This window comes from Bufo gargarizans, chromosome 1 (assembly GCF_014858855.1).
Source record: "Bufo gargarizans isolate SCDJY-AF-19 chromosome 1, ASM1485885v1, whole genome shotgun sequence".
NCBI classification, from domain to species: Eukaryota; Metazoa; Chordata; class Amphibia; order Anura; family Bufonidae; genus Bufo; species Bufo gargarizans.
This window is the reverse complement of record NC_058080.1, coordinates 592,353,457-592,377,463: the sequence shown is the minus strand read 5'-3', so window position 1 is coordinate 592,377,463 and position 24,007 is coordinate 592,353,457. Positions and strand designations below refer to the sequence as shown.

The 24,007-nt window shown below is 47.1% G+C and overlaps 1 protein-coding gene across 4 annotated transcripts in view; it reads right to left on the bottom strand.

Moving 5' to 3' along the window:
• Positions 1 to 24,007, bottom strand: part of OSBP2 (oxysterol binding protein 2) — a 273,565-nt gene that overhangs the window by 29,946 nt on the left and 219,612 nt on the right. For all 4 annotated transcript variants that reach the window (XM_044275848.1, XM_044275846.1, XM_044275845.1 and 1 more), the window contains one exon: positions 1,152 to 1,397. In XM_044275848.1, coding sequence (XP_044131783.1) covers positions 1,152 to 1,397 — 246 coding nt within the window. The remainder of the gene's footprint in view (positions 1 to 1,151; positions 1,398 to 24,007) is intronic.

Sequence of the window (24,007 nt, the reverse complement as noted above, 5' to 3'; positions counted from 1 at the left end):
AACAATAGAGAGAGGAGGGGGGGGGCGCACACTGCTACCAATGTTAATGCAATAGAGGGAGGGAGGGGGGGCCGCACACTGTGCCACCAATGTTATCATTACAATAGAGGGAGGGAGGGGGGGCGCACTGGCCACCAATGAAATTTAAACTGGGGAGGGAGGGGGGTCTGCCCCCTGCTGCCTGGCAGCCCCAGATCTCTTACAGGGGGCTATGATAGCACAATTAACCCCTTCAGGTGCAGCACCTGAGGGGTTAATTATACGGATCACGGCCCCCTGTAAGAGATCGGGTGCTGCCAGGCAGCAGGGGGCAGTCATGTACACAGTTCGTTGTATATTCTAACTAGAAGCGTCCCCATCACCATGGGAACGCCTCTGTGTTAGAATATACTGTCGGATCTGAGTTTTCACGAAGTGAAAACTCAGCTATGAAAAAGCTTTTATGCAGACGGATCTTCGGATCCGTCTGTATGAAAGTAACCTACGGCCACGGATCACGGACACGGATGCCAATCTTGTGTGCATCCGTGTTCTTTCAGGGACCCATTGACTTGAATGGGTCCGTGAACCGTTGTCCGTCAAAAAAATAGGACAGGTCATATTTTTTTGACGGACAGGATAGACGGATCATGGTCTCGGCTGCAAAACGGTGCATTTTCCGATTTTTCCACGGACCCATTGAAAGTCAATAGGCCCGCGAAAAAAAACTGAAAACGGCACAACGGCCACGGATGCACACAACGGTCGTGTGCATGAGGCCTTAACCTGAGGTGATTGCAGGTGCGGCGGTCTGTGATAATTAATGAGGGATAAAACAACCCTCTGTGTCAGACAGAGAGAGGAATTGAAAAGGAAGCCTGCAGAGGCTCCGTGTGGTCCCAGCCAGGAGGGTTGGGGAGCCACGAGTTTTGGGGGGCCCAGCGATGCAGAGGAAAGAGGTGTTGCACAGTCAGAGTCGGGAGGACTCTTGGACCATGTGCCCCCAAGGTATTGTAACGTTAACTGGGTGATCATCTGTACTGCTGAAGAGACAAAATATAGCACCCTGTAGACTTTGAACCCCCACTGTCTGAGAGAAGTCTGTCATTGCCGACCCCACTGTGAGAGAGTGATCTCTTACAATATGCTCTGTTCGTCTTCAACCTACTCACCTGTTCACATATCGACCGGAACCCTAAATCTTCTAATCGGTCAAGTTCAAATGTTTCTCCTAATAAAGGATTGAATGGTTTTGCTGTCCGGTGGACTGTGGTGGAATAGGAAGACACAGAGAAGGCTGCAACAAAGCACATCTGTTCTATAGAGTTGTCACATTTGACTGCCTTGTCCAGCAGCTCGTGGTATTCCAAGTCTTCAGTAAGTCTCTGCAGCATGGAGAGCGGCTCATTGAAATTGACCTATGATGAAAAGGAAGAGTGAGACTGCTGCACATGGTGAGATCACCCAGATCAGTTATACTTAAAGGCATTGTGCACCTTTGGGATGTTTTTTTTTGGCACCCGCCCCCCCCTTCCCACTCCTGGGCAGATCTATGAAGGAAACCACACTTTACCTGCTTGTGGCTCCTGTGCTCTTCGCTGCTCTGCTCGAGTCCCTTTCATTTTAACGCCACTGTGGTCAATCTCTGGCCCTTGCGCGATGTGACCATTTGTCATGAAACAAGGGGAGCAGGTCACCACTGGGGCCAGGGATTGGTTGCAGTGCCGTCAAAACAGAAGTTTACATACAGGAACCCCAGCGGAGGCTGGAGAACGCAGGAGCCAGGGTCCCAAAGTAGTTAGTATGCTTACCTTCGCAGGTTTGAACCCTCCCAAATGTGTACAACCTCTTTAATGTTTCTAAACAAAGTATCCATAACAAAAAATACATGAAACAACCTCAAAAACTAAGGTCAAACACTGTGCTGAGCACTGCATATGCACGGTTAGAATACCCTCATAAGGGTCCATTCACACATCCGTGTGTGTTTTGCGGATCCACAAAACACGGACAGCGGCAATGTGCGTTCCGCATTTTGCGGACCGCACATTGCCGGCACTAATAGAATATGCCTATTCTTGTCCGCTATTGCGGACAAGAATAGGACATGTTCTATTTTTTTCGGGATCAGAATTGCGGACCCAGAAGTGCAGGTCCGAATTCTAGATCCGGGTCGCACATCGGAGCGGAATTGCGGATGTGTGAATGGAGCCTAAGACGTAGCATGTACCACCTGATGAGAACCTATGATCTGGACATAATATAGACTAAAATAGTCATAAAAAGGTCACACGAAACGAATGAGGCATGTGGTAACATTCTATTAAAGCAAGCAGTAGCATTCTCATAGTTTCCAGATTACAGGTAAAGGCCAAAAATACGAATGCACACAACTTTTTTTTTTACGGTCTGCAAAAACTGGGTCCGTAGGTCCGTGATCCGTGACAGTTTTTTCATCCGTGGGTCTTCCTTGATTTTCGGAGGATCCACAGACATGAAAAAAAAGTCGTTTTGGTGTCCGCCTGGCCGTGCGGAGCCAAACGGATCTGTCCTGAATTACAATGCAAGTCAATGGGGACGGATCCGTTTGACGTTGACACAATATGGTGCAAATGCAAACGGATCCGTCCCCATTGACTTTCAATGTAAAGTCTGGAGTCTCTTTTATACCATTGGATCAGAGTTTTCTCCAATCCAATGGTATATTTTAACTTGAAGCGTCCCCATCACCATGGGAACGCCTCTATGTTAGAATATACTGTCGGAAATGAGTTACATCGTGAAAACTCATATCCGACAGTATATTCTACTACAGAGGCGTTCCCATGGTGATGGGGACGCTTCTAGTTAGAATATACTACAAACTGTGTACATGACTGCCCCCTGCTGCCTGGCAGCACCCGATCTCTTACAGGGGGCTGTGATCCGTACAATTAACCCCTCAGGTGCTGCAGACCCCCCTCCCTCCCCAGTTTAAATTTCATTGGTGGCCAGTGTGGCCCCCCCTCCTCCCTCTATTGTAATAATAACATTGGTGGCACAGTGTGCGCCCCCCCCCCCTGTCCCCCCTCCCTCCCTCTATTGCATTAATAACATTGGTGGCAGTGTGCGGCCTCCCCTCTCCCCACCCCCCCCACCCCCCATCATTGGTGGCAGCGGAGTTCCGATCGGAGTCCCAGTTTAATCGCTGGGGCTCCGATCGGTAACCATGGCAACCAGGACGCTACTGCAGTCCGGGTTGCCATGGTTACTTAGCAATAGTAGAAGCATCATACTTACCTGCTGGCTGCTGCGATGTCTGTGTCCGGCCGGGAGCTCCTCCTACTGGTAAGTGACAGGTCTGTGCGGCGCATTGCTGTCACTTACCAGTAGGAGGAGCTCCCGGCCGGACACAGACATCGCAGCAGCCAGCAGGTAAGTATGATGCTTCCACTATCGCTAAGTAACCATGGCAACCAGGATTGCAGCAGCGTCCTGGTTGCCATGGGTACCGATTGGAGCCCCAGCGATTAAACTGGGACTCCGATCGGAACTCCGCTGCCACCAATGATCGGGGGGGGGGGGGTGTAGAGGGGAGGCCGCACACTGCCACCAATGTTATAAATGCAATAGAGGGAGGGAGGGGGGGCCGGGGGAGGCCGCACACTGCCACCAATGTTATTAATGCAATAGAGGGAGGGAGGGGGGGCCGGGGGAGGTCGCACACTGCCACCAATGTTATTAATGCAATAAAGGGAGGGAGGGGGGGCCGGGGGAGGCCGCACACTGTGCCACCAACGTATTAATACAATAGAGGGAGGAAGGGGGGGGGGCGCACACTGTGCTACCAATGTTATTATTACAATAGAGGGAGGGAGGGGGGGCCGCACTGGCCACCAATGAAATTTAAACTGGGGAGGGAGGGGGTCTGCCCCCTGCTGCTCTCTTACAGGGGGCTATGATACGCACAATTAACCCCTTCAGGTGCAGCACCTGAGGGGTTAATTGTACGGATCACAGCCCCCTGTAAGAGATTGGGTGCTGCCAGGCAGCAGGGGGCAGTCATGTACACAGTTCGTTGTATATTCTAACTAGAAGTGTCCCCATCACTACGGGAACGCCTCTGTGTTAGAATATACTGTCGGATCTGAGTTTTCACGAAGTGAAAACTCAGCTCTGAAAAAGCTTTTATGCTTTTCCGAAGATCCGTCTGTATGAAAGTAACCTACGGCCACGGATCACGGACACGGATGCCAATCTTGTGTGCATCCGTGTTCTTTCACGGACCCATTGACTTGAATGGGTCCGTGAACCGTTGTCCGTCAAAAAAATAGGACAGGTCTTATTTTTTTGACGGACAGGATACACGGATCACACAGTCTCGGCTGCAAAATGGTGCATTTTCCGATTTTTCCACGGACCCATTGAAAGTCAATGGGTCCGCGAAAAAAAAACTGAAAGCGGCACTACGGCCACGGATGCACACAACGGTCGTGTGCATGAGGCCTAAGGATGGTAATGCCAGGCAATCATGAGATGAAATAAAGAGTCGGGCACTTCCATGGCTAATATCCGCAATCCCTATTTTACAACACTAGGCCTGTGACCCAACGCTGCTTGGGTGTTTTTAACCCTTACGACTCTATTAGTCACAGCATTTTGGATCCAATTATCAGAAACAAGTGTTCATGGGAATGCTCATTACCAATAATTGGCCCATATAAATGAGCCGCCAATCAGCTGATAAATAAGGAAGATGCGCGATTATTGTCCCCATGTAGTCAGGATGTGCTGCTGATAATCAACAGAACTGAATGAGAGTAGAAACTGTCCCCCCACATTCACTCTGCATCTGCCTGTGTAATAGGCTGATGAAAACTAACGCCAATGGATGAGTTTCTTGTCCACTTTCAGGCACCAGTCCTACCCAAGTATCGGGCAGTCTAAGGCTGGGTTCACACCTGAGCGTTTTACAGCGCGTTCCTACGCGCTGTAAAACGCTCAACAAGGAGAAACCAATGATTCCCTAAGGGAATGGTTCTCATCTGGGCGTTTTACAGCGCGTACAATCGCGCTGTAAAACACCCGACGCCCCAAGAAGTACATGAGCTTCTTTGGGGCGTCGTCGCGTGTTCCCGTACATAGACTTTCGGGAACGCGCGACAATGGGCGTTCGCTTGTCTCTGTATGCGCGATTGCAAACGCCGGTACAATCGCGCATACAGAGCGCTCCTTTCAGAACGCTCAGGTCTGAACCCAGCGTAAGAGGGCCGTCACACTCTACAGATCTGTCTATGGCAAATACAACGTGCATTGCATTATGGGATCTGCAGCAGAAATCGGAGGATCACACTCAGATTTTGCAGTGCAGGTGACATGGATCCGCACAAGGATTAGCCCCATTGCTTGACAATAGGGTTAATCTGCGACTCTCCCATCCAGAATCTGTAAAAATAGTGAGCAAAGTCAGTTTCATGGTTGACAGTGCCAACAAAATCTGAGCAGATTGTTTCCACTGCATGTCAATGTGGTTGCAGAAACCTTATTCACCTGCATGGGAGGACTGAGCGCAGATTTTGCTATTACATTGAAAAGGGTAAAATCCGCAGCGAGAATTGACATGATGCAGATTGAAAAAAACTCACTGCAGGTCAATTTCCACGTGGATAAAAATCTTCAGCCTGTGTGGGTTCTTGGTTGTAGCAAATACTGCATCAGGGTCCATTCACACCTCCGTAATTCTGTTCTGCATCATTTCTACAATGTGCAGCCTGGATCCGGAAATGCGGACCCGCACTTCCGGATCCTCATTTCTGTTCCCGAAAAAAATGGAACATGCCCTATTCTTGTCCGCAAATGCGGAACGCACATTGCCGGTGTCTGTGTTTTGCAGATCCGTGGATTCGCAAAACACACACGGACGTGTGAATGGACCCTAAGGCCTCTTGCACACAAATGTTTTTTTTTCCCGTTTCCGTTCCGCTTTTTGCGTTCTGTATATGGACCGTTTCAATGGATCCGCAAAAAAACAAAAACGGAAGGTACTCCATATGCCTTCCTTTTCCGTATTTCTGTTTGTTCCGTTCAAAGATAGACCATGTCCTATTATTGTCCGCATAACGGACAAGGACAGTACTGATCTATCAGGGGCCAGCTGTTGGACATGGACGTCATCCGTATTTTTTGCGGACCGCAAAATACTGAAAAAGCGATACAGTCGTGTGCAAGAGGCCTAACAGAGAGCATTCACAGACGGGTACATCCAGCTGAAGACTAGAACATCAAAAGATAACGAAAGGAATAAAAGCTATTACAAGACTTCATGAGATAAATGACTGTATAGAAAACAAATCATATAGAAGTTTTATAATAAAGTGAAAAGTCTTGTCTGCGATTCAACTGCAGAACCTTGTCCCCAATTTAAGAGTCATAAGAGGAGCTGCCTATCGAGGCCTATTAACCCTATACACTTTACAAACTGTCTGCCAGGCTCATTTAACCTATTATACATGTGCTCTGATATACGATCCCCAAGTCAGCAGGTGCCCCCCCCTCCCCCATCCATATTAAACATGATACTCTCGGTACAAGAAATTAAATATACAAGATGGCTTATGTTGCAACTGATGTAATGTGTAAAGTTATATTTAACTTGTATACAACTCATGGTTTTGCACCATACATATATTTGCAGGTAGCGATTAGACTCTATTGACCAATGCCATATGCAGAAATCATTTAGTAAATAATTCGCTTTTATGTACTTGTTAGATTTTTATAAAGTGTTTCTGTGTTACCCAATACCTGCTACCACTACGAACCGAATTTCATTGATGGTGGTATATATTACCTTCAAATGCAATTCTCCATTCAGCTGCTAACATCACTATGAAAAATTAAAGAGAACCTGTCACCAGGAAATTCACTCTTAGGCTAGGTCTACACGACGACATTTGTTGCGCGACAAAAAGTCGCGCGACAGATAGGGCGCAACAGTTGTCGCGCGACATTTTGTTGCACCAATGTCGCGTGACAATTTTTATAATGGCAGTCTATTGTGTCGCACTGCAACATGCGACATGTTGCGACTGCGACGCGACAGTCGCAGAAAAATCCATCTTGAATGGATTTTCTGCGACTGTCGCGTCGCAGACGCAGCATGTCGCATGTTGCAGTGCGACACCATAGACTGCCATTATAAAAATTGTCGCGCGACATTGGTGCAACAAAATGTTGCGCGACAAATGTCGTCGTGTAGACCTAGCCTTAGGCCCCTTTCACACGGGCGAGTTTTCCACTGAATCCTGACCCATTCATTTCTATGAGACTGTGCACACGAGCGGTGATTTTCACGCATCACTTGTGCGTTGCGTGAAAATCGCAGCATGCTCCTCTTTGTGCGTTTTTCACGTAACGCAGGCCCTATAGAAATGAATGGGGTTGCGTGAAAATCGCATGCATCCGCAAGCAAGTGCGGATGCGGTGCGATTTTCACGCATGGGTTCTAGGTGACAGTCTATTCACTGTATTATTTTCCCTTATAACATGGTTATAAGGGAAAATAATAGCATTCTGAATACAGAATGCTTTGTATAATAGTGCTGGAGGGGTTAAAAATAATAAAAAAGTTAACTCACCTTCTCCTCTTGTTAGCGCAGATGCCGGTCTGTTCTTTATCTGTGGGCTAAAGGACCTTTGATGACGTCAGATCACATGCTCCATCACCATGGTGATGGACCATGTGATTGGAGCATGTGATCTGACGTCACCTCAGGTCATTCAGTCCACAGCTAAAGAACAGAGTGGCATCTGCGCGAACAAGAGGAGAAGGTGAGTTAACTTTTTTATTATTTTTAACCCTTCCAGCACTATTATACAAAGCATTCTGTAGTCAGAATGCTATTATTTTCCCTTATAACCATGTTATAAGGGAAAATAATACAATCTTCAGAACATCAATCCCAAGCCCGAACTTCTGTGAAGAAGTTCGGGTCTGGGTACCAAACATGCGCGATTTTTCTCACGCAAGTGCAAAACGCATGACAATGTTTTGCACTCGCGCAGAAAAATCGCGCATTTTCCCGCAACGCACCCGCCTCTTATCCGGGCAAAAAACATGACGCCCGTGTGAAAGAGGCCTTAGGCCCCTTTCACACGGGCGACTTTTCCGTGCGGGTGCGATCCGTGCGGCGAACGTATGGCACCCGCACTGAATCCTGACCCATTCATTTCTATGGGGCTGTGCACATGAGCGTTGTTTTTAACGCATCACTTGTACGTTCAGTGCAAATCGCAGCATGCTCTATAATGTCCGATTTTGACGTGACGCAGGCCCCATAGAAGTGAATGGGGTGTGTGAAAATCGGATGGCATCCGCAAGCAAGTACGGATGCCATGCGATTTGCACGCATGGTTGCTAGGAGACCATCGGGATGGAGACCCGATCATTATTATTTTCCCTTATAACATGGTTATAAGGGAAAATAATAGCATTCTGAATACAGAATGCATAGTAAACCAGCGCTAGAGGGGTTAAAATAAAATAAAAAATAATTTAACTCACCTTAGTCCACTTGTTCGCGAAGCCGGCATCTCCTTGTGTCTCCGCTGCTGATGAACAGGACCTGGGATGAGCTGCTCCATTAAATAGAGCTTAAGGACCTTCGATGACGTCACTCCGGTCATCACATGATCTTTTACCATGGTGAATCACCATGGTAAAAGATCATGTGACGTACCATGTGATGACCGGAGTGACGTCATCGAAGGTCCTTAACCGGTATTTAATGGAGCAGCTCATCCCAGGTCCTGTTCATCAGCAGCGGAGACACAAGGAGATGCCGGCTTCGCGAACAAGTGGACTAAGGTGAGTTAAATTATTTTTTATTTTATTTTAACCCCTCTAGCGCTGGTTTACTATGCATTCTGTATTCAGAATGCTATTATTTTCCCTTATAACCATGTTATAAGGGAAAATAATACAATCTTCAGAACATCAATCCCAAGCCCGAACTTCTATGAAGAAGTTCGGGTTTGGGTACCAAACATGCGCGATTTTTCTCACGCGAGTGCAACGCATGACAATGTTTTGCACTTGCGCAGAAAAAATTGCGCATTTTCCCGCAACGCACCCGGCTCTTAGCCGGGCCAAAAAAATGACGCCCGTGTGAAAGAGGCCTTAAACCGGGCACAGTGCCTTGTAGGGCTAGCTCAGCTGAATGTAATGATACATTTCACTTAGCGATTTGCTGTTTCATTCTGGAGAAAAAACACTTTTAGGGTCCATTCAGACGTCCGTAATGTGTTTTGTGGATCCACGGATCCGCAAAACACAGACAGCGGCAATGTGCGTTCCGCATTTTGCAGACCGCACAATGCCGGCACTAATAGAATATGCGTATTCTTGTCCGCAATTGCCGACAAGAATAGGACATGTTCTATTTTTTTTCGGGAACGGAATTGCGGACCCGGAAGTGCAGATCCGCAATTCCGTGTCCCGGCAGCACATCGTGCTGTCCCATAGAAATGAATGGGTCCGCAATTCCATTCCGCAAAATGCATATGTGTGAATGGACCCTAAGGGTACTTTCGGATTAGGGGGATCCTCCATTTGAAAACATGTGATATCATTGCGGGCCACCTCTTCATTGACTTTTATACGCAAATTGGGGTTGTAAACTGGCTAACCAAGGTCACAGGACCCTGTTCTCCTGATTACGGCATCTAACAGACATTTATTAAAAAATAAATAAAAAAAGAACAAGAGAAAAAGAGGATGCTGCCCACCTCCTACAGAATGAGAATGCACATATAACCCAAAACTGAGTAGGACGCAGGTGTGAATGCTCTGCTGGCAAAAAATTGGGGGACCGCTGCCACTTGGAAAAAAAAAAAAAGAGCAATGGAAAATGAGACCTGATTTTATTGGACCATCCAAATTGGGTACAGTGTGTTTGTCTGTGGGTAATAAAGGGTGCTTCTGATAGGACGATTCCTCTAATAGCTTAGAAGCTGGGAGGTACAGACGGTCATTTAACTGAGATGAATTGTCTAGTATGGATGGCATACGTGTACACAGAAATGAGGTGTGCTGTGGAGGATGGGTAGGCAATCTTTGTCATCATTCCTCCAGAGGGGTTTCATTAAATAAGGTCAATGCTCATTATCTCATGTATTGCGGAAAGCATGCAAACAGGAAAAAAGCAAAGGTATCAGCATTTCCGGACCTGAGGTAAGAAACTGTGTAATGAGTTGGAGGTCGGCCTATCTAAAGCCTCCTTACATGAGTCAACTGAACAGGCAATTACCGATTGTGACTTTAGATGATATGAAGACTTACATGTAGCAATCATCTCCTCTCTACATCCCCTATACAGATTCACTGTGATCTGTCGCCGGTGAACAATGACTTTCTGGGCCGCATCAAAGATGCTTTTACCCAATCATCATTCTTCGGGTGATCGGCGGCATATTTACATTGGCCAGTTATTGGCTATAAATGTTTGTTTCCAATAATTGGCCCAACAATCTTCCTGTTAGAAAAATACCTTACAGGTGTTGTCCCTCTTTGAGGGCCTTTTGGCCTGACCTAACCCCCTATCCCATGCACGCGCAGCAGTGGATTGTCCCCCATACGTCAAATCATTGGGTCACATGGGGGACAGGACACTGCTGCAGGAAGTTATTGAATGCAGCGGCCAGTGACCCCCTGTCAAACAGAAGGTTTACCAGTGGGAATCAGACTGAAGGAACTGTGACCAGACGCGGGAAGCAGGTATGTATACTTCCCTCCATAGGTCCGGCGACGTTGGGGGGGACTGGCCGATAAAAGGCCTCAGAAGATGGATAACCTGCTTTAAAAACTATGATGTCAGACAAGCTGTGAGTATATTCTGACTTCCACAGTCAATTCCATTTCAATCAGGTTGAAGGTTGATTCTCCTCTCCATAAACATTAAAGGGGTAATCCAGCCAAAAATTATCTTCTAGGATAAAGACAAATTAAAAGATCACAAGAAAGATGTGTGAACTAGAACCTCTGTCCATTTTGACAGATACAATCCCTCTCAGTGCCACACAAAGATATCCATCACTGGGAATTGTTGACACCTCAGAAGATCTCCTGAGGGTGAAATTCCCTCCATTATTGTATGTCAACAGTGGACAAATAACGGACCTCAGGAGCCATCCTTACGGCCAGGATGAGGCCAGGTAAGGCGATTGCCTCAGGCAGCACCAGGTAAGGACAAGAGGGGGGCGACTGGAGGGCCATGGCCTGAAGGGAAGGGGTTAGGTTAAGAAATTGGCATTGGGAAGAGGGGGAGCCGTTTTAGTTTTCGCCTCAGGCAGCAGAAAGGCTAGCTGCTTACGGCCCCTGGCTCCCCACTTCCATCTGTGTACCCAGACAAGCTAAGATACAACATAATCATGAACCTGACCTAATGCCCTGTGTATAGTGCTATATCTGGATGCAATGATGTCAATTGTCCTTAGAGCTACAGTATATTGTGAAATCAATATGTTGAGGGATAAGGACTGGGAGAATATAATGTTATCAGAAATAATTCTATTTTAATGATAAACCAGATGCAGCACATCAAGTCATTTGTCTCATCCCCACTGAATCCATTAAAAAGCCATTAACACCACTTTATACAACAGCAAGATCCCTTTGCTGTGGCTATTGCTCATAAATAGCAGGGCAGATGGCACAGTGCCATACCTGTAAATAGCAGGAATTATATCAGGCACTGTAGCTTGGCAATGGCGTAGCTTGTTTGAACTGATCATGATTTGTACATTTATTTTTGTAGATGGTCAGTGGAAAACACCGTAACTGAAGGAATGTAACAGAAATGGTGATATAACAATACTAACAGAAATAGAGAGATGCAGCCTCACAAGAACAGATGCATATTAGTATAAATCAGTTCTTAATGAATTCTGTCTGTGGGGGACTGTCCCTCTGCAGACATTTCCCAGGCAGATTCACTCACTACACCATGGTGATATCACGCATGCACTGTTACTATGAGTATTGGCGCTTGAGATGGTATGACTATAAACAAATACATGATAGTGCAAGCACTGCGAAAATGCATCTAGAGGCGCATGCAAATTCACCGATGCAGATCTGTAGGGATAGCATTATCTGTAGGGATATCATTGGCACATGCGTGAGATTAACAAGTCCGTCCAAGATATGTGGCCATGTTAATCTGCCAGCAGAGGGAGCATCTAGAGCTGTGGGAACAGTCCCTCACAAATGTCTGCAGATTAACAAATCAATTTGCTGATCCCTAATGCACATATATCATAAAAAAGAATAAGTGATTTAATACAGAAATATGGGGAATAACCTATGAATGCTTCTAGTCGAGTTTTCTTGTGTAGAAAAGTCACCGATTTTCGTGTAAGTTTATTTTTGGGGAAAAATATCCAACTTTCCTCCTTTTACACTGACCCCAATTCTTTTGTACAGTGGCTGGGGAGGGGTTGGGGCCTACAGAGCCTGACAAATCAACAATAAGTACACCAGAAAACGGTGTAAAATACACCAGAAATCTATGCCAGCTCCTGTCGGGGGAAAGAAGGATCAGGCATACTGTATTTAAACATGCCTGTAAGGGATAGCAGTTGGGAGCAATGGCCCAGTTCAGTATCCAGCTGATGGTTATATATAAGGGGCAGAGCTAGCTTTACCCATACTTTTATAAGAGCAGCCATCAGTTAAAAAGTCGAGGTAAGGATACTATAAAACATTGGACCAAGGATCGGGGTAATTATAAGGAAGTCAATAATTGCCTTGGTTTAAATGGTGCTGCCCATCACCTGACAATCAAACCAATGATTGTTCATTGGGTGATCACGTAAAATCACTGTTTGCCAGTGGCACATTGTGCTGTGTAAACAGGGATCTGCTGCATGCAAATAATTAATCTGTATAGGGGATGGAAAATCTCAGTAGCGATCATTCATCCCCATGCAGAGGGAATGATTGCGGCATGTAAATGCAGCTCTACCTCAGATCAACAATCTGGCAAATATTGCCTACACATTGGCCTATGTAAGGCTATGTTGACATGCTGTGGTTTCTGCCTCGGTTTATCAGTTTCAATGCCATAAAGCCACTTGCGGTTTAGTCATACTGAATGGAGCTAAACCTACAAGCACACTCCCGCAGTGGTTTCCCAAGGTGTCCACGTGGAAACCAAGCAAAAAATGGCATAACCTCTTGGAGCAGTCTGGAAATGATGACCTATCCTGAGTATAGACCTTCAATATTGTACTCCAAAAGTGGGGGTTTTTGGAGTAAAATATTAAAGGTCTATACTCAGGATAGTAACAGAGAAAGGACTGGCACTCACAAATTGTTGCTGATATGATGCTTGGTTTATTGTCACATATGAATGGTGATGCGTTTCGGCACAGTACGTGCCTTCATCAAACGGTACTGTGCCAAAACGTGTCACCATTCATATGTGACAATAAACCAAGCATGGTAAATCACGTTAGTATACTTTAAAGGGATTCTGTCATGAGATTTTAGCCCTATAAGCTAAACATATGCCCATGTCCGTACTAATAACATGAATCCTAAACTGGCCTTATTAAACCTGCTTGTGGCTCTATTAGCCCAAAAAACAGTTTTTTATAACCGGTCAATGGCCTACCTAAGGTGCCCAAGGGGACGTCAGTTAATACAGGGTGCCCGGTCGTCTGGTGCCCAGCGCCTCCTTCCCAGTCTTAATCGCCGCCCTCCTCACCTCAGCGCCACCTCCGCCAGATTCGGCGCCTGTGCACTATGCTCAGCCTGATGCACCGCGGACTCCTGGCAGCGGCTTCGTTGAGCGAAGTGCGGATGCGCACCAGGCTGAGCATAGTGCGCAGGCGTCGGATCTGGCAGAGGGCCAGCCGGATCTGGCGGAGGCAGCGCTGAGGTGAGGAGGGTGGCGATTAAGACTGGGAAGGAAGCGCTGGGCACCAGACGGCCGGGCACCCTGTATTAACTGACGTCCCCTTGGGCACCTTAGGTAGGCCATTGACCGGTTATAAAAAACAGCTTTTGGGCTAATAGAGCCACAAGCAGGTTTAATAAGGCCAGTTTAGGATTCATGTTATTAGTACGGACATGGGCATATGTTTAGCTTATAGGGCTAAAATCTCATGACAGAATCCCTTTAATTCTGTGATAGTAAAGAATACACTAGATCATAAAAAAAAGATATGCATCTCTAAAAAGTCAGAGCAAAACAGATGAATAGTTGTGATGGAGAGGAACCCAGAGGACACTACACAAGAGAGCAGATGCTGAAGTAGAGAAGAGCACTGTGGGGGATCACAGAAAGAGCAGGCAGGATCGAGATGTCATCCTATATATCAATTTGTAAGATGTTATTTTTTCAGCTGTTTTATTGATCACTTTTACATTATCTTTCTCTCTATCCATGTACACTGTGATTTATTAACACCAAATCCTAAATTATTCAAGGACAGCAAGCAGGGATCATTTATTATATATCCATTTCCATATATTTCTGTTAGAATCTCGCCATCATTGACAGAACAATCCAGATGTGCACTTCAATCAATGAACAGCCTTTGATTTTTCTGTCTTCTTAGCCGTTGTGTCATTCTGCGTTCTGATGGATTGAAATCCTCAGGAGATGCAATCAAGGTCCTTCGCTCTTCACAAGTTGACAAGCACATGTTCTATCCCCAACCTGGTCACGTACAACGGTGACGCTCAGTAATCTCCCATCCATCATACCTGGTATCAGCTGTGCAATAAACAGAATCACTGAAGCTTGTAATACCATATGTAGCTGCCAATAAATAATGACCCCGGCATCAGCTATACGTAGCACAGCAGAGATTAAGCAACACAGAACAATCTCCCCTGGAAATATGATAACCAGGAGCCAAACCTGCCTAAAGAACTGTAATCTCAAGTAAAAGCAACCAGAGCAAAACGGTAAATACGCCTTGTATTGATTGCACTAAAGTAAAAAAAAAAAAATGCTTGGAAAGATTTAGCAAGTGCAGCAACCTCCTAAAGAGCCGGGGTAAAACCGTAGAGGATGGGAGTAGTAGTGGCCTTGATGAACTGTTGTGTACTCTCTCAGGCCGTTGCTGGAGATTGGTGCAGTGGAAATATAGTTTATGAAGAATGAGGCCACAGTTAACGGAACAAAGTCTTTTTTACTAAGTGCAACGTAGAGCTTGAAATACATACAACTTTAAGTGCAGTTCTTCTCTGGCACCAGTAAGGATATGGTGGCAGTTGGATGGCTGCAATTCTACACTTAGGTTAAACTGGCCTAGTGGTTGGTGATCGGGTGTCTTGGCTGTAGTCCCTCACCTTACAGCAGTGTCTGATCAGGTCACTCTGCTGTCTGGAATCTCAAAGCTTTACTTGAGGACAAAATGAAGTAGTTATCTCTGTGGACAGGAAGTAGTTATCTCTTTGGACAGGAAGTCTCCTTCTTGGCAGGGATCAGGACCAGCCCACTTCTACTAAGAGGGGAGAATAGGGTGGTTAGCCCTGTTCCTGCCAACCTTTGCCATCCATTCCTTGCTTGTAGTAAAGGCAGGGACAAACAGTAAAATACAGTGCACTACAATATACAATTTGTAGTTCCCCAGGTCTGGGATATTACACACAATGAGTGAAGCCTTTGAAGATGCATTTACCTTTGAACCCCATTTTACAGTTTTTCTTACATCGCATTACTATTTACTTACTGGAAAAAGAGATGATCATCAGTGCATGCTCTTTGCGGTCACTGAGACAGCAATGCTGAGAGATTTCAGCTCTGAGGCATGCAGAAAATTAAATAAAGCCTTGGGCAATAAGGCTTCATTCACATGTCCGCAATTCCGTTCCGCATTTTGCGGAACGGAATTGTGGACTCATTAATTTCTATGGGGCAGCACGACGTGCTGCCCGGACACGGAATTGCGGACCCGCACATCCGGGTCCGCAATTCCGTTCCCGAAAAAAAATAGAACATGTCTTATTCTTGTCCGCAATTGCAGACAAGAAAAGGCATATTCTATTAGTGCCGGCAATGTGCGGTCCGCAAAATGCGGAAAGCACATTGCCGCTGTCCGTGTTTTGCAGAGCCGCGGATCCTGAATGGACCCTAAAGCACACTGTAACAGAGGACAATGTAAACCGATGTATTGGTAAAGTTCCTGTGCTTTTTATGTACAATAATTATATATGTAAACAGTACAATGGTGTTAGTATGTGAACATACCCTATCATATTTCATTCGGCCAATTTAGTTATCTCTGTTTCTTGGCTGGAATTACAGCCCCACTGGTTGTTATCATATCAAGTTGTGGTCGTGGCAACCAAGAGAATGCACCCCATCCCACCTAAGACTACCCTGCCCCTAAGCGGTTAGAGTTATGCCGCAACCGCGCCGTAGTAGGGACACCTGAAAGAGGGCACCCCCTTTGAGAGTAGTGGATGGTAAGGGTGGGTGGGTGGGGAAATGCTGTAACGACGTACAAAGTGGGAGGGACGCTGGCCATTGGATTAGGCAGCCGAGCCCCTCCCACAAATACAGGCCAATGAATCGGCCTTACACTTGTGGTTGTGGCAACCAAGAGAATGCACCCCATCCCAGCTGAGACTACCCTGCCCCTAAGCGGTTAGAGTTATGCCGCAACCCCCTGACGAAGGCACGCAGAAACGCGCGTTGGGGTAGCGCCACCCTGGGTCCTTCTTGCACAAGGTTCTTGTTTTGGTGAGCCCCTGTCTCCTGCTGTTCTCCTCCTCCATTTATTCATCCTACATGAATTTTGGTCTGCAGTATACTCCCATCTTTATTCTCTGTCTGCATACCCGTCTTCTATCCACTGAGAGGACATGCGCTGACAGGCACCTCACCTGGTACCTTACTGCTTCAGCATTTTGTACATGGGTTTGATTATTTACTCTGTATTTGATTCCCATGTCATACACATACTATGTACCATGCTCTTTTGATCCGTGTACTTTTTCTTCCCAGGGTGGCGTTCTTTTTTCCTCCGCCCCCATTTCATCATGTTTATGGCATCGTATCTATTTATTCATTATTCCAATTCATGTTAATTTTAATCATGTCTTAATAAAGTATATATATTTTTTGGTATTATGAGCTCCCATTTGTTTGTTTTTGCTATATATGTAAACAGTACAATGGTGTTAGTATGTGAACATACCCTATAATATTTCATTCGGCCAATTTAGTTATCTCTGTTTCTTGGCTGGAATTACAGCCCCACTGGTTGTTATCATATCAAGTTGTGGTCGTGGCAACCAAGAAAATGCACCCCATCCCACCTAAGACTTCCCTGCCCCTAAGCGGTTAGAGTTATGCCGCAACCGCGCCGTAGTAGGGACACCTGAAAGAGGGCACCCCCTTTGAGAGTAGTGGATGGTAAGGGTGGGTAGGTGGGGAAATGCTGTAACGACGTACAAAGTGGGAGGGACGCTGGCTGTTGGATTAGGCAGCCGAGCCCCTCCCACAAATACAGGCCAATGAATCGGCCTTACACTTGTGGTCGTGGCAACCAAGAGAATGCACCCCATCCCAGCTGAGACTACCCTGCCCCTAAGCGGTTAGAGTTATGCCGCAACCGCGCCGTAGTAGGGACACCTGAAAGAGGGCAAAAGACATACTGAGTAGCAGGAGTAATTTATTACAGCATAAATCACAAAACCAGGCTTTGGAAAGCCATTGACATCTCAGTTTTGGGGTAAGGTATATAGCGGCTAAATCACGAGGAGCGCCAACGACCCAACTTCTGGATGACATGCGCTGGTACCTGATTCTTGGAGGCCGCGGATGCTGCCCCTATACGGAATTAATGTCCTGAGATCGTAGCTGGGTCGCCGGCCAAACTGGCAACTAAGGAGCGTATATGAGACACGAACTGGTGAGTAGTGAGTGGTACCACCCCGAAAGGCAATAGTGGACTATCTGGCCTGAACCCAGCTAAGGCTGTCTGCAACTGACAAAGAACTCTGACAGGGCACCATCGATGAGACGTAGGGAAATAGGACACTGGGACTGGGGGACCCATCCGCGAGGTCTTGGACGTCCCCAGCAGAAACTTGCTAATATCAGAGGAACAAGTAAACTGTCCAGGCCTCAAAAAGCCATAGAAGGCTAAATAAACAGCAGAGTTAAGCACTAGGCTGGGCAAAACCCCGAAAGGATTCCTATCCAGTATGTCGGATAGGTTACGGAAAAGCAGTCCAGTAACAGCTTGTCTGCGTACTTGGCCTCCTGGTCCACATCTGCTCAAACCCCTCAACGTAGCTTTGACAGCATGCACAGAGAACACCGATGCCCGTTCAGGATAATTGACAGAGAGGAAATGCTGTACCCCCGACGAGTATGACTTCACCGTGTTGTGAGACAGCTTGAGCTCTGAGTAGCAGTAGCCAATGAAGGCAAGGATGTATTCCACAAAACTGGACTCCCTTTGAGGGCATATTTCCTGAAACCTGCAGAATGCCCTCCACCCAGTGCGATACGCCCTAGCTGTATTTGGCGAAAGGGACTTGGCCAGTAAAGCGTGGGCCTTCTCTAGGTGACCAGTCAAACCAGTATTAGTGACTCGTGAGGGGGGACGGTAGCGCCCACAACATTTGCCTCTGGCATGACCTGCAAAAAAAGGGAGAAATTAGCCCTCGACAAAGCATCAGCCGCCACATTTTGAGAACCTGGCACATGCGTACTACTAACACAAAATTGACGTTGCAAGGAGAGTTGAACTAGACGTCTCAAGAGACCCATGACATAAGCCGACTTAGACAACCCACTAGTTAAAATATCTACCACCGCAGCGTTTTCGGTTACAAACAAAACAGTGCGATTTACCCAGCGGTTGCCCCAAACACGGGCGGCCACCACAATGGGGTATAGTTCGAAAAGTGCTGAGGTTTGCAGGAACCCTGGGATTTGTCTCAACTCAGCCGGCCACTAGCCTGCGACCCAGTGGGTGCCAAAAATAGCAGCGAAACCTGAGCTCGCAGCCGCGTCCGAAAAGACTACCGGAGATTGGCTAGACAACTCGGGGATAAACAAGGACACCCCGTTCCACTGGCAAAAGAAGTGGTCCCACATGTGTAGGTCAGTTAAGGCCTGACTGTCCAGACGTACTGGGCTGTCCTGTTCCGGAGCTGTGGCCAGTAGCGCCAGCAAGCGAGAGATGAACGACCTGACTTGCGGGATGATATGCATGGGTACCGGTAGGACACACTGGTTACCCTCTCAGTGCCGCCGCGCACTTTAAATTTATTATCAATATACTGAGATGACCATGGGCCTTAGCCATTAATGGTCCTACACCGTGTTCATCTCATTATATTTATTTTTCTTTTTCGCACATAGTATCAAGGATTTTTTATTAGCAAAGATATTAAATGTTATGTTTTAAGATTATTCCTCCAGAGTGGCGAAAGTAAATCAGCCTTAGTGACCACGGTTGTTACAGAAAACCTGTGAATGACTTCCCTAATCCTAACTAGTTTGTCATCAGAAACTGCACGAACCCCGGATTATGATGACCCTGCAAATACCCCCGTAAACAATCGGTATTGACCACACTCATGTAGGCTTTAAATGATTTTAATGTGCATGCGACTCTGGGATGGGCCCTGAAGCAGTTGGAACATATGTGCAGCAGGGGCGTCGCTAGGTTAAAACATTCGGGGCCTGGGCCCCGGATGTTTTGTCCCATGCCCCGAATGTCCTGCCTGCCTGCTAGATACAACTGTATTGCCGTACACAGAACGGCAATACAATTGAATCTTACACTGGGAAGAGGCGAAGGACCTGTGGTGACATCACAGGTCATGTGATCAGCAAAACAGGCTGTGATAGGATGACCTGATAGGATGACCTGGATGATGTCACCATCATGTGACCAGTGCAGGATTGGACCAGAATGAAGAGGAGAAGGAGCCCAATGGTGATATCTGTACATGAGGAGAGGTAAGTGAAGGGAGAGGCAGATGCTGGGAGTTGTAGTTATTTAACTGGGATGAATGTTAGGGCTGAAGGGAGGGATGTTATTGACATGGAACTGTGTGCTTGAGGTGGCTGGGGAAGGGAGTGATGTTATTTACATGGGACTGTATGTTGAAAGTGGATGGTGGGGGGAATGATGTTTATGTACATGGGAATTATTGTTTAGGCTACGTTCACACTTGCGTTTGGGGATCCGCTTGTGAGATCCGTTTCAGGGCTCTCACAAGCAGCCCCAAATGCATCAGTTTAACCCCAATGCATTCTGAATGGATGTGGATCCATTCAGAATGCATCCATTCAGGACCGATTCGTTTGTATTAGATTTTAATTTCTAAGTCTCAATATGGATCCGTCCTGACTTACATTGAAAGTCAATGGGGGACGGATCCGTTTACAATTGCACCATTTTGTGTCAATGCAAAGGGATCCGTCCCCATTGACTTACATTGTAAGTCAGGACGGATACATTTGGCCCTGCAAGGCCATGCGGACACAAAAACGCTGCGTGCAGCATTTTGGGGTCCGCCTCCAAAACGGCTGCACGCAGCGTCCTGGGGACGGATCCCTTTGCATTGACACAAAATGGTGCAATTGTAAACGGTTCCGTCCTCCATTGACTTTTAATGTAAGTCAGGACGGATCCGTATTGAGACTTAGGCCCCATGCACACGGCCGTTGTTCACAGCCGTGTGCGGGCCGTGGAACCGCGGCCTGGATCCCTTCCTGTGAGCTGGAGCGCACGGCGTCACTGGTTGCTATGACGCCGTGCGCTCCCTGCTGCCGCCGCTATACAGTAATACACTGGTATGATCTATACCAGTGTATTACTGTACTGTGCCGGCAGCAGGGGGCGCACGGCGTCATAGCAACCAGTGACGCCGTGCGCTCCAGCTCACAGGAAGGGATCCAGGCCGCGGTTCCACGGCCCGCACACGGCTGTGAACAACGGCCGTGTGCATGGGGCCTTAGAAATTCAAATCTAATACAAATGAATCGGTCCTGAACGGATGCATTCGTTTGTATTATCGGTGCGGATCAGCACGAACGCAAGTGTGAAAGTAGCTTTAGGCTGAGTTCACACGAGCGTGACAGATTTGGTCCGGATGCGTTCAGGGTGCGTTCAGTTAAACTCGCACCATTTTGCAAGCAAGTTCAGTCAGTTTTGGCTGCAATTGCGTTTAGTTGTTCAGTTTTTTCCGCGCGGGTGCAATGCGTTTTGATGCGTTTTTCACGCGCGTGATAAAAAACTGAAGGTTTACAAACAACATCTCCTAGCAACCATCAGTGAAAAACGCATTGCATCCGCACTTGCTTGCAGATGCAATGCGTTATTAACGCAGCCCCATTCACTTCTATGGGGCCAGGGCTGCGTGAAAAACGCAGAATATAGAACATGCTGCGATTTTAAAGCATTGCAGAACTGATGCATGAAAAAAAACGCTCATGTGCACAGCCCCATTGAAATGAATGGGTCAGGATTCAGTGCAGGTGCAATGCGTTCACCTACTGCATTGCACCCGCGCGGAAATCTCGCCCGTGTGAACTCAGCCTTAGGGGGAAATGTTTACATTGGATTGTGCGTTGGAGGCGGCTGGGGAGGAGGTGATGTTATTTACATGGGACTGTATGGTGGAGAGTGGAGTATAACTGCAGGGGGCACTGCAGATCCAGGGGACATTATAGGCGGTCTTATTACTACTGGGGGCTCTATAGGAGGATCCTATAGATCCGCCTTATTTTTACTAACTGCACTATGGTGGCCTTATTACTACTAAGGGGTCTGTAGTGAGCTTTATTACCACTGGGGGAACAATAGGGGGCCTTTTTTCTACTGGGGACTCTGTGAGGGTATTATTAATATGGGAGGACTCTTCTAATAATGGGGGCATTGTTGAGGAGCATTATCACGGTTGGGGCAGTGTTACTAATGAAGGCATTCTAGAAGGGAATTACTATTGGTGGGACTATGAGGAGCACTATTACTATGGGGCTGCAGTAATGTTTCTTCAGGATAGTATTTGGGGGTATGGGGGGGGGGGGCAGGGGCGTAACTAAAGGCTCATGGGCCCCGGTGCAAGAGTTCAGCTTGGGCTCCCCTTCCCTCAGTGCTTTGTGTGTCTTCTTATGCGGCACAAGTGTCTTTGGGCCCCTTCATGCTCCTGGGCCCGGTAGCGACTGCTACCTCTGCACCCCCTATAGCTACACCCCTGGGGGGGAGGGGGGGGGGCACAGCAAGCAGCAGGATAACACTGTGGGGACTCCAGTTGGGGGATAATGATAGAATGTGAGGAAGCTAAGATGTCGGTGTGTCACACTCTGCAGAGACGAGGCGGCTGAGAGAAGTGTCCGGACCGAGTGGAGAATATCTACAGAGAAGATGATGACAGGAGACGTCATCTGGAGGCCCTGGATGTGGCAGGTAAGTGCTGCTGTATAGTAAGTACAGCAAAGTGCGGGGGGGGGGCAACATATTTATTGGGGCTTGTGCCCCGGATCTTTTGAGACCCTAGCAACGCCCCTGATGTGCAGCAAACGGAAATGACCAAAATTACAAGATGCATAATTGTAATTATTACAAATCTGAGCCCTACCCAACTGAACAATGGGCCGGCCTAACTTGTCAACTGAGCTGGGAGCCCTGAAGACATCAAGTGGCCCTGCCGACGAACCGGAAGGGTAGGACGGCGTACTGGCTGCTAATTTGTGGCACCACTCGGCTGAGTGAAAGATGGACTGACATGAAGAACAGGAAGGAGCTTTTAGGCCAGCAAAATGCCTGCAAAATAACTCGGTGTCTAAGTTGGACCAATCTGTAACAAAAAAGGCTGAACGCCATGACAAACTCTGGAATGGTCAACTTGCGGTTGAGCCTGTGGTCACGGCCTCTCAGCACCACCGAGACTTCCGCGCAAGCAATAACTTTACTGTCGGACAAGTCCCTAGAGGCTATCAGCAAAGAAGCGAGGTTAACATCCCTACCCTCTAAGATGTCCTTCCTGATATTGGCCGGAACAAAATGAGAAAGAGAAACGTTGGGAACAGTCAGGGTAGTACGTGTTCCCCCCGCTGCGGAGGTGGTGGCAACGGGTAACACAGGGGGAGAAACAGGAATGACCGAGCCGCGAGACTCGAAGGACTCCAGCCTCGCTTGAATAGTAGTAACGGCTGACGTTAGGCTGTTCAGCATGATATGCAACTGTGTGAGAGACGTTTGAACCATGGTCATGGAGAGATCATCTTGACATGGTGCCACAGAGTCTTTCAACAGCCTATATAATTCCGCCTTCCTGGCGGAAGCCGGGAAAGGAATACCCCTCTTCGTCAGTTCGGAAGTAAGCCTAGGGATAGTCCATGCTCGCAGGGATGGAATACTGCCCCCTTCGGACATTCCTGCCACATTCTCGTCCACAGACGCCTTGACGATATCAGATGCATGTGAAATCACAACTGTAGAGACAGTAACGTAAATCGATCGGCTGAAACTGCATGACCACGAGCACCAGTGAACCTGCCCAACAGTGCGTGGAAAAGTCCCCCACCCACCGTGCAACTCTGCACGCTAAAGAAGACAACAGGAGGACCGTGGAGGAGTGGCCAGGAACCGACACCCAGAAAGTAACACACAGAGGGTGAGACTATGCACTTACCCGCTCAGGATACCTACGGACTGACAACCGCAGAATGCTAAAAAATACAGCACGACCTGGACATGAGACAGTGCATGAGACACAAACCAAGCTTGTGACTTCTCTCCTCCCCCTCCCCAACGTGAACCCCTACTACCTTGCCGATATACCAAGATTCAGGATGTAACTTGAGACAAGGTTTGGACCTAGAAGCAAAACAATTAAGGCATCAACACTGGATAGTGCGCCCGTCGTGAGGAAACCATGCAAATGTGTAAAACATGAAAGATATAACAAGAGCAGCATTATTTTTTATATATATATTTTTTTTTCTTATTATTTTTTTTTTTTTTTATTTAATGAAATTAACTCTTTGCAAAAAAAAAAAAA